Below are 11,028 nucleotides of genomic sequence, written 5' to 3' on the forward strand. Positions count from 1 at the left end.
TGTGGGCGCACTTTTTTTTTTTAAACAAGTGGGGGTGTTGAAATTGTCCTGTGTTGTGGCCTCTGGTGACCAGTTTAGTTCCCTGATGCTGTCACGATGCCAGTGGGCTGTGTGCCCCCATGCTCGGGCTGTAGTTGGAGGGGTTTGGTCTGGGTTTGCAAACTGGGCCTGTGGGGAAATCCTGTGCCTGGGGCCACTGAGTCCCAAGAGGTGAGATGGATTGAAACCACCACAGTGAATCCCCCCATTGTGACCATGGCTAGGTACTGCCTTACTGGTGAGAGTGGATACAACATGCTCCATGGCTGCTCTGTCGCCCAGCACTTGGAGCTGAGAGGACAGGGAAAAGCGTTATTCAGACATTTGCCAGGAAAGAACTTCTTGAACCCTGTGAAGGGGAGCTGGAGTTAATTTTTTTGATCTCCAAGTTACAGCCTTACCTCTCTGTGATCCTGGGTTTATCACGTTTTTCCAGAGTTCCTGATGTTGTGTTCAAGCCTTGTGTGGCAGCCTGCAGCTGGCCCTGCTCCAGGAATGTGCTCCTTGCTTTTCCTTTTCCGTCTTTACATATGAATGTGATTGTACTTTGGTATTTCAATGTGTTCTGTGCAGTTTTTTTCCCCTAGTTAAACTCTAACTCGGTCATCCTCAGCCCCTCAATTTTAAGGGGACCGAACAGGTCACCAACCCAGGTCATCCACTTACATGTCTTTACATGCAAAGATAAATGTAAGCTTATTAAAAGGGAAAGCTATAGTTAGCAACATATGCCCAGTCATGGCCAAGTGCCATCAGAAGAATTCATTATTTTCAATAGCTTGCACTTAACAGAAAATAGCTGACTCTTCCTCTCTCCTGAGGAGCAGCAGTGGTGGTATAGCAGTCAGTGTTTCAGAGTGTTGTTAATCCAGGTACTGGCAAAACAGATCAAAACCAGTGTGCTCTTGAACGTTAAAAAGATTGATCACTCAACTGTCTTGATCACTCAGCTGGGCCTTGCAGGGTTGGTTTGTTGTGGTTTTTTTCCTTGCTGCTCCATAAGTACTTCCTGTCTCCCCCAAGCTCATCAGTGTGTGTGTGTCGCTTTTGCAGTGTGGGGTGTCCCACCATGCCTGCTCTCCTGCTCCCCTGTCTTTCCCCTCCAGAGGACAGTGTGCCATGCTCCCCTTCTTTGGGTGAAGCCTCCCCCCTTCCAGCGGCAGCCCCTGCTCAAGTTGCCACTCTGCCACCTGGGTCTAAGTCCCCTGTGCCCCACTTCCTAGAGACTGCCTGTCCTTGTGAAGAGTTATGGTGCTCTCAGAGGTTGCTGCTCCTCATGTCCCCTCTGACCTGTCCCTTGGACCCTCTTTGCCAGTTCCTTATCTTACTTGCACTTCTTTGCTGCTGTCTCTGTGAATGCGTTCATCTTCCCAGCACTGCTGGGCTCTGCTGCTGCCCTGGTTTTCTCCTTTCGTACCATTTATGGATGGCATCTCTTTACAGTTGACAATGCCCTTGATAATGGCAGTGACTTGCTGATTTGATCCTGTGCCTATGGTTTGTCATTGCAACTGCATGGAAATAATCAGGCTGGCTCTGTGATTCCTACCCCAAGCCATGGCACGAGGTACTGGTATAGCTGTTTCTTTCACCTTAAATCAAATAGGGGAACTGATGTAGTTTTGACCAAAAAATACTGAACAACAAACCAGATGTTTTCTGGACACAGGGTTTCCCAAGTGGGACCCACTTGCAGGCACGCTCTTGGCAGCACCCTGCCCAGCTCTGGCAATGGTGGGAGCCCAGCAGGAATCAGTGCCATGGGGAAAGGTGACGTTCTCTGTTCCCAGCTGCTTGTTGGACCAGTGCAAATGCTCGTGGTGGTAATAGCCTGGCTGGGTGAGCAGATCTGGCTGAAAATGGAACTATACCACAAAAAAAGTGGCTTTCACCTGAATCAGCTTCCCCAGCCAGCCTGTCTGGTAGCCTGAACATCAGCCCTGTGTGAGACTGCATGGAGGTCAGCATTGCACGGTAAGTGTTGTGGCAGGGAGAATTGCACCTTTTCAAAGAGGCAGTTCAGGTTTATTTTGTGTTGAACTCACACTGTACTTAGCAATTTTGCATCCTCAAAGAGCTGAGGAGCAGGCTGCTTTTCAGGGGTGCATGGCAGACTGTTCAGCATTGAATGCACCCACGGTTTTCCTAGCAGGGTAGTTAGTGTGTTCTGCAATTTAAATGCTCTCCTAGACTTGACTGGTGGGATGGGACATGCTGACCTTCCCCAGAAAGCCCAGGCAGAGCCGAGGGCTGTGCTGCCCTGCCAGCAGATGCCTCTGCTCCCATGGTTGTGCCAGCAGGGCCGAGTACCAGGCTGCCATTTCAAACACTGCAGTGCTGCCACTGTCAGCCCAGATGCCTCTGAGAAACCGCAGGCCAGCAGCAGAGGGTGTGTGAGAGGGATGCAATGGGATCTCCCTTCTGCTGTTCCTCTGGGAATGGCTCCTGTTGCCTTGCCTTTGCCAGGGAGTGGCTGGAGGCTGTCAGGGCGAGCCCCCAGGGCACCTGACAGAGGTGGGTTTCAAGGGTGGCTCTGGACCTGTCCTGTTCACATGGCTTTTAATAATAACAGAAATAACTTGTGTTAAGTCCAGCCTCCTTCCTGCAGCCTCCACCTCCGTGGTGAGGAGGAGGAGGGTGGAGGGCCAGGACTTGGAGTGTGCGAGGAGGTGCTGGGGGGCACAGTGTAGATCTTATCCCTGTTTTCAGCTGCACACTTGAGCATACTGTCAGGGGTGAGATCACTTTAGTGGCAGCATCTCTCCCATGCAGGAGGAGGTACTGTTGGCGTTTGCACCTCCTTCTTCTTTTATCTGGGCTAGCCAAAATTGTTTTGGCTACAGCACCATGGAGATACTGGCTTTGCTGAGCTCCTCTGCTCTCACCTGGGCCAGCTTTTTGGGGTAGGTGGGTTACTGTTGAAGGCTGATGTGCCATGTATGAGGACTTAGCAGGCCAACACCTCTGTTGCCACAAAACCATTATGCTGGTCTGCCTGAAAACCAGCCCTACAGCTGCCTGCGTTGCTTTCTCGCTAAGCCCTAGGCTGGGCCAGCATGGGTGCTGGTGAGGGGCTTCTCTGGGCAGCAGAGGGGTATGGATCAGTGGCAGGCTGTGCCTGTCCTTTGGGTCACCTTACACCTGAAGGGTCACCGAGGGGGGGAGAGGAGGAACCTGCAGTGGAGATGCTCTCATCCACCAGTCGCTCCCCATGTATATCTTTTGGCCAAGCAAGTGTGGGCTTCAAGCAGGGACTGGGTGATCCAGAGATCCCTTCCAGACCTGTGGCATGTGAGCCCTGCAGACAGGCACTTGCATGGGCAGGCTGCCTGCAGGGTTAGGAGCCAGGGGTTTGGTCTCCCAAGGTGGTATTAACAACAGGGTGCAGCTCCCAAAAGGAGCAGATCCTGCCTTTGCAGAGCCTCCTGCTCTTGAGAGTGAATTTCCCTGTACATCTCACCAGGCGCCAGCACTCCTGCATGCTAGCCCTTGATGTGAGTTCTCAGCGCATCAGCAGGTGATGTTCACCCATCCTGTGCTGCTAGACCCAGACTTGTGAGTGGTGTGAGCTGATGTCAGGGCTGGACTAGGTGGGGAGACCTCCCCTTCCTTGTGCCAGGGAGTTGCTGATTCGGCTCGGCCCCATCTCTAACCCTTCCCCTTGTCTTTCCCCTGAACCCCTTAGTTAGATTGCTGGATTACTGAATGGCCCTAAGCAATGCTTTGATCTGTAGCACAGCTTCCTGGCCTAGAAGCAGCAGATCTGTAGGACTCCCAGACAGCCCATTTGCCTCGAGCCTCTGGCCCAGACTAATGCAGCTTTCTTGTTCCTACAGCTCGGATTGGGTGGAGATCATCGAGCCCCGCTCCCAGGAGCGGATGTATGTTAACCTGACCACGGGTGAGTGTGGCTGGGAGCCTCCTCCCAACCTGAAGGTGCGCCAGTCGGACCAAAAGCAGTGGTGGGAGCTCTTCGACCAAAACAACAACCGCTTCTACTACTACAATGCTATCACACAGCAGACCGTGTGGCACCGGCCCCAGGGCTGTGACATCGTGCCCTTGGCACAGCTCCAGGCCATGAAGCGCAGCTCCCAGCCTGACTGCGGGGCCCAGCAGCACCGGGGCAGCACAGGCAGTGATGGCAGAAGCACCCCAATCCAAATGGTCCTGTTGCAGGAGATGGAAAAGGGCAAGAGGGACTGTTCTGCAGAGAAGAGGAAAGAGCCTGGCAGGTAGGGAGAGCTGTAGCCCTCTCTGTTTGTGTTTGATGGGTGGCTTCAGTTGCCATGCAGGCACCTGCCTGGCCAATGGGCTGGGAAGCCATGCTGCCCCGAGAGGGTGCAGTGCTGGGACAAAGTGCTGCCAGGCCAGTGATCACCACTGCGTGGCCTCTTCCCAGAATACAGCTGTACACTTTCACCACTGTGGTACCACTTGAATGTCCCCAGTCTGGGCCAGGCCTTGTTTGTGTGAGGCACCACAAAAACACACGTCAAAAGATAATTGTCACTCCAGAGCCCTTTGTGCTGAACAGAAGGAGTGGGGATAGGCAAGAATGTCACACAGTGGCAAGAGCTCTGTCAGACGCTTATGATGGGGTTTGCTGGGATGGCTGAGCCGCTGTGCAAGGGGTTAGGCTGCTGCAGAGTATGGGTAAGCCTGGCTGCTCTCTTTTCCTCCCCATTCGTTTGTCTGCTTGCATGTACTTGTAGCTTCAGCCAGGGCAGGAGGTGGGGCTGCGGGGACAGAGTTCCTGGGCACAGTTATTTGGTCTGTCAAGCCTGGAATGATAATGGGATGCTGGTTTTTTTTGGCTAAAAGATCTTCTTAAACTCAAACCAGTCTGACAACAAGGGTGGGGGGTGCTGGTGTATTGAAACTTTGCCAGCTTCAGCTGCACAAAAGCATCCCCTCCCCAGGCTCTGTGGGGTTGGGCCATCTGCCTGGGCCACTGCCTGGGGCTGCGCTGCATCCTTCTTGCCATGTCTGGGTGTCGTTCTGCCCTGGAGAATGTGGTACCAACAGCTGGGGAGGCCATGCAGCAAGCCCAGTTGAGTCACGCTGAGAAGTGACTCACCCAAGGGCTAGAGCAGAGCTCAGGCTGGGACTTCTGCTATCTATGCCAGTGCTCCTTGTCCCCTCTTCTGGGTAATGCAGTGAGCTAGGCTTTTTTTAACAGCTTGGGTTTTGAATGGAGGTTGTCTCTCTGTGTGCCTGGTGCAGTCAAGGAGATAATAAAAAAGTCAAGATGATAAAACCCATGTAGGACGGTGATTCTGGAAAATGCATACCTAGAGTGCCCTACACTGAGATTTATCGCTTGTCTTCTGCCCCCTATAAGATGCTTCTGTATTCACTTCAGATCTGCATGACTGGGAAACACTGGTGATGCACATGAAGTGCACCAGAAAGTGCCTGTGATGCTTCCATTGCCTCCTGCCCCAGGAGCTGCCCCTCTGAGCTTCAGACCCATCCAGAGCATGATCCCTGCTCTGCCAGGAGAAACCCAAAGAGTGAGAAATGCCTTAAGCTGAACCTCAGTAGCTCCCAGTTCCCTCTGGTGTGTGTCCCCCGCCAGTGACCACAGGTGAGCCACAGGCACGTGGGATTTGCCGTGAACCGACTGGCTTCCCCTCCTTGTCCCTCTGCAGCCTGGTATTCTGGGACAGTTGGGACAGGTGCCAGCAAACTAAGTCTTTCCAGAGGGGCGAGTACAAGGTCCTTGCACAGGGCGTAAGATACCCTGAGCTATGCGGGGTCCAAAATACTTCTGATTTGGCTCTCAGGAGGGAAACATGGACTCCTCAGCCTTGGTCCGGGTAACAGCTGTGCCTCAAGGGATAAGCGATGCCAGCTCTGACCCATCCCTCAGCTCTCTGGCCCTCTTGGCAGGGAGGACCCCATGCAGCGTCACTCATATAGGAGGAAGGGGAGTGAGGTGATGTGGCCAGCAGTTTGCTTTACTTTTCCTTGCCAGCCAAACTGGTGCCAGGTAGCATCTTGGGTGTCCCTGCTGGTTCTCCTGCAAGTGAGGGGAGTGGGAAGGCGTCCTCCCTCACTCCATTCCAAGCCCTTTGAGCCTGCAACAAACTCCATTGAATGTCAAGCACTGGGAAGGGTTTGAGTGGCAGCTTGTCTGGGGAACTAACAGACTGCTTGGACATGTGAGGCTTTTCCGGATCCTTGCACCGGTATTTGCCTGTGGAAGCTGCTTTCTTGGAAGCAGGAGACTGAGCATTGTTTTCTTGCCCATCCATCATGTGTTGTCACCGCTGTTTGTGAGTGGGGGTTGCATGTCTGGTTATGGTGCAGAGAATGATTTCCCTACCTGAGTCTTGACACCCAGGGAGAGATTTCTTCCCTTTTGCTAGCTTGTAAAATGTTGAGTAAAGAGCTGAGCCTAAAGCAAGTGTTCCCAGGTGGGATCTAATGCCCTTGCTGGTGTGCTTTTGCTGTTACTAGACCAGACACCTCAAGCTTGTCAGCTCTGCTGTCTGTGGTGCTCTCCAAGGACAAAGTGTGTCCTCTTCCCCTTCTTGGCAGGGATGCAGCTGTATAAACAGAGGGTGAATACGTTGAATGCTGTTGGTAGCATCTGACTTCTTTATAGGTACCTGTACCCAATATAGTTTTGTTTTTGTCTCTAACAGGAGCATGAAAGATTTGTTCTTCGCTATGTTTGTCATTCTGTGATAGATGAAGAGACCAGCATGGTCCCCAAGATGGGCCTCCTGCAAGCACATGCCACAGGGAGCTGGGGGAAGGGATTTTGTCCTTTTTCCAGTAATACTTTGTGGTTGAGTTTTGGTTTTTTTTCTTTTAGCAGACTGTTTTTTCCCACCCTTCTTCTCTCGTGCCTTCTGTCAATACTGCTAAATCTGCTGTGTCCGCTGCCATGTTTCAGTGCTTCCAAACCCTCTGCGCACTGTTTTCAACAGCCTCAGGCAGAGTGGAGACACTCCCCAGACAGGTGGATGCTGCACTGCTCTGCCTTGCTGCCTGTTCCCTCAGTCTACATGCCAATTCCCACCTTCTCCCTCACCACCCCACTGCTTGATGCTGCTCTTGCAGCTCTCTGAAGCACACCAGCTGGGAGCAGCCTTCTCTAGACACTGGCCCTTGGCTTCCCTGGGCAGATGGGTGGGTCGACCGCCCCCTGGGAAGTGGCAGCTGCTTGCTGAGGGGGAGATGCTGCTGTGATCCCCAGAGCCTCTTGGGGAAGCTCTTCTGCCCATGCACATACTCTTGTTTCTGTGCTTCCCGCTGCTGCCCAGCCCAGTGCCAGTTCTGTTCCTCCCTCACCAGAGCAAGGACAGTGGGCAGCACTTGCCTTACAGCTCCAGACCCATTCTGAGCACTTGGGATACTAGCAGGAGGGAAGACTGACTCTCTCCAGGGATGATGGAGGCCAAATGCTCCTTTCACACACTGGAAAGATCTCTAAAGGAGTGATGTGTTCCCCTGGGGACTGTGAGACCAGCCTGGGGCTGAAAGCAGTCGGTAGCATTCTGGAAATGTCTTGTGAGCCACTGCAGCCATGCTGGTGTTTGCTGAAGCTCCTCAGGCCTCATGGATGAGAAAGGGCTGGGCGTGGCAGCGGGCCGAGGTCTGAAGAGGACAGTCTTGCTGGGAGCAGAGCCTGTGTGCTAGTCTTCAGCATTCGGGCATGCCACCAGTCAGGGCTGCAAGTGGACTCTGCCATCCCCAGCTCTGCTGTCTGTGCAGACTGGACTTTTTTTCTCCTCTTCCCATGGTTCTCCCTGGGTCGGGGACTTGTTTTCAGAGTGGTGTTTTGAGGTTCCCCTTGCGATAACAATGCATTTCAAAGTCGTTCAGGTGGAAATCTGCTGTCCCTAGGAACATCCTGTCCCCCAGAACAGGAGAGGCATGGGTTCCTTCTGCATGGGCAGCAGACTGTGCTGCCTGTCCCCTCCACACCCACCTTCCCCACAGCTCGGCATCCAGGGCTGGGAGGGAGAAGGGGCTTGGTTTCATTGTGCCAGGAAGGTGTGCTGGAAGCGGGGTCAGAAGGGATGTGTGACATGAAGCCTGTGAAGGTGGTTATGAGGGCGCCTCTGCCTCTTACAAGTCTGGTTTGCCTCATCATATGCTTATGTCCCTTGAGGCCCTGTGTAAGTAATGCCAATATTAAGTTCTTTACAATTGGGCGAGAAACACCATAATGCAGCCTTGTTTCCTTCTTAAGCTGCTGGGCTTGGGGCAGGGCGTGCAAACACAATGCACTTTGCACAGGTCTGCAGAGCTGTCCTCTGGGCCATGCACGCCTGGGTTTGGGTGGGTTGCCTCCATGGGGTCTCTATCCCTGCCTCTGGCGTGGCCATCGGAGGCAGCAGCGCCGCAGAAATACAAACATCCCTGTTCATCTGCCTCTGTCAAAGCACCAGGAAACTGCTGGAAAGGACAGAGCTGAGGTCCAGGGCCTTTTCTCCAGGCTTCTGGGAGGGAAGAGCAAACAATGGAGCTCCGGAGCCTGGGAAAATCTGCCGGATACACTGGGTCTGCTGGCGCTGGGTGCGGACTGGGAAAGCCAGCGCTGGGTTGTGGTGTTTATATTGGAGCTACTTGAAAGCATTCCTCGAAGGAACCATCTTGGGGAGCTCCACAGGGTCTCTGCTGCTGGTGGCTGAAGAGCATGGCCGAGAGGCTGCACTGGGAGATTTCTCCATTGCTGGCTTTGCTTACTGTTAGGGCTTTCACTGCCCAGAAGGACAAGGCTGGACCTTTTTTCATGCTGGGAAGTCAGGAAGTCCCAGTTCTCTTCTGCTTAGTCTCTTCAACAGCAGGGGGAAAGAATTGAGGGAAGCTGTATCAGGACATAGCCTCAAGGGATCATCCATGGCTGTGGAAACAGTCCTTTCAAAAAAGCCTCTACGCTGTGATGTTGCCCCTTTCCTCTGATCTCCAGTGGCAGGGCGGCTGGAGACAGCATGTTGTGTCCAAGAGGAGACTGACAGGCAAAGTGGGGTAGGGCACACATTTGGAGGTTTCACTTCTCCATCATGTTCACTTACAAACCTTCTGGTCAGGGGGAGCATGGTGGTCATGGTCTGGCTGGAGCTTGGCTCCCTCTTCCCTCAGTGATATTGGACTGGTGGAGCTCTACTGTCTCCTCTGGTCCTGTGAGGCACCACACACACCCTTCCCGCCCCCCCCGCCGCCCCCCCCCCCCCCGATATCATGGTGGAGCGATGCAGGGACACTACCATGTCATGAAGAATATGCCTGAGTCCCACACAAGCCCTGAAGGCAAAGCTCCGGGGTGCAGTACCCTCTCCTTGAAGTAGGAGTGCCGGTGGGCATGCAGAAGGCATTGGAGAGCTCTGGGGAGGTACCAAGGAACCCCTGGCAAATGCTTGTGTTCCTGGACCGCTCCTCACATCCTGAATTGTGGCCCCTTGCTTGTCTCCTGCTTCTGACTGACAGCCCACCTTGCTTGGTTGCCCTACATGGCCATCATGCAAAAGGTCCCTGTGCCATCATCCCCCAAGAGCTGCCTGAGCACTGCTGGGCTCTGTCAGCTCCAGGAGCTTGCAGCAGTTGGTCTGAAACAGTGTGGGATGGGCTAGGTCCTAGCACAGGCTTTGCCTCTCAGCCTAAAGGAGGGAGCGTGAGTGCAGAGGTAGTGGAGCCCGTTTCTCTGGCCTTGTTGCCTGTCAGGGCACAGACTGCGAGTGCCAAAGCCCTGCTGTAGGGCGGCTTGCTGCTTGTGACAGAACCCATTGTCTCATTGCCTTGCTGTGGCCATCCGAATAACCTGTCCTGCTGGCGGGTCTTGGGGCCTCTGTGGAGCTGGCACAGGGAGAGCCCTGTGTGAGGATGGGGCTCCTGCTGCTCCCCACTGTCCCCCACCCATGGACTGAGCCGATGCTGAGGCCCCACCCCATCCTCCCATCCCGAGCAGGGCCAAGGCATGGGATGTCTTCCTCCCACCCCAGCGAAGTGACTCAGGGCAGTGAGGAGCTGTTGCGCTTTGGGCACCCTCGCCTTCCTGCTAGCAATGGGTTACAGGTAGGCATCTTGGCTTGTCCTCCAGGAAGAGTCTGTGAGCACAGCACCCCCTTTTCTTTTCCCTGTTAAATGTCTCATTGCTCATCTGAAGACCGAAATGTGGGCTTTGCTCTTTTACACAGATGTGGGGGTGGGGAGGTCATTACTAGCTGGGGTCCCATGGCACCCTAACATCATAATGCCATACTGGGACAGGAGCCTGTCTCTGGAGGCCAGGCTGGTGATACTGCTTGGCTATTCAGCCCTGCACCTGAGCAGGGACAGATGGGGACATGTGCAGCGCTGCAGTGTGGGTGTGAATTGACAGGACTGTTACAGCTGATCATGCAGGAGGTGGTGTGGCTGCCAGCTGTGCAGGCAGGGAGAGGCTGCTCACTGCAGCGCAGCACTGAGCGAGGAGGTGGCAGGGCTTCGGGCTGAGCTCCTGCTGCCCCACGTCAGTGAGTGTTTGGCAAGTACCGGAGTGGCATGCACTGGTGGGCCTGTCGATGCCATGTAGCACCAGCACATGCTGAGCCTGTGCGGTGGGACGAGTGTGGTTGTGTGGTGCTGTGCCTGCCAGGCCTCCACTGAGTGGGTGGTTTAGCTGTGCATGGAGCTGGCTGGAGGTGCAGTATTGGAGGTCAGGGAGAGGAATAACACTAGGCCGGTGGCTCACAGTATGTTGGGTCCAGTGCCTTCCCATAGAGTGCAGGGTTATTTTCCAACCCTGCTATAGGGCTGAGGATCTCTGAAGGCAGGGGGATATGCCTACAGCTCAGGGGCTGCAGTGCTGCTGAGCTGTGGCTGTTCTCCCCTGAGATCCAACAGCTGGGTAGTGCTGGTCCAGATGCAGTGCTGCTCCAGCCGTAGCACTGTGTTAAAGATCACTCCTGACCTGCCTGCCAAGTCAGGAGCCTGTGAGTAGCTCTGTTCTGCTTGTCTTTGATGTGGTTCTTTACCAGTTTCACTTCCCTG

At 54.2% G+C, this 11,028-nt stretch overlaps 1 protein-coding gene across 1 annotated transcript in view; it reads left to right on the forward strand.

Moving 5' to 3' along the window:
* LOC102049862 (rho GTPase-activating protein 39-like) overlaps nucleotides 1–11,028 on the forward strand; it is a 56,618-nt gene that overhangs the window by 23,787 nt on the left and 21,803 nt on the right. Inside the window, 1 exon segment of the mRNA XM_055722401.1 lies at nucleotides 3,876–4,274. Within this exon segment, the coding sequence (XP_055578376.1) occupies nucleotides 3,876–4,274 (399 nt within the window).

This window comes from Falco cherrug, chromosome 10 (assembly GCF_023634085.1).
Source record: "Falco cherrug isolate bFalChe1 chromosome 10, bFalChe1.pri, whole genome shotgun sequence".
NCBI classification, from domain to species: domain Eukaryota; kingdom Metazoa; phylum Chordata; class Aves; order Falconiformes; family Falconidae; genus Falco; species Falco cherrug.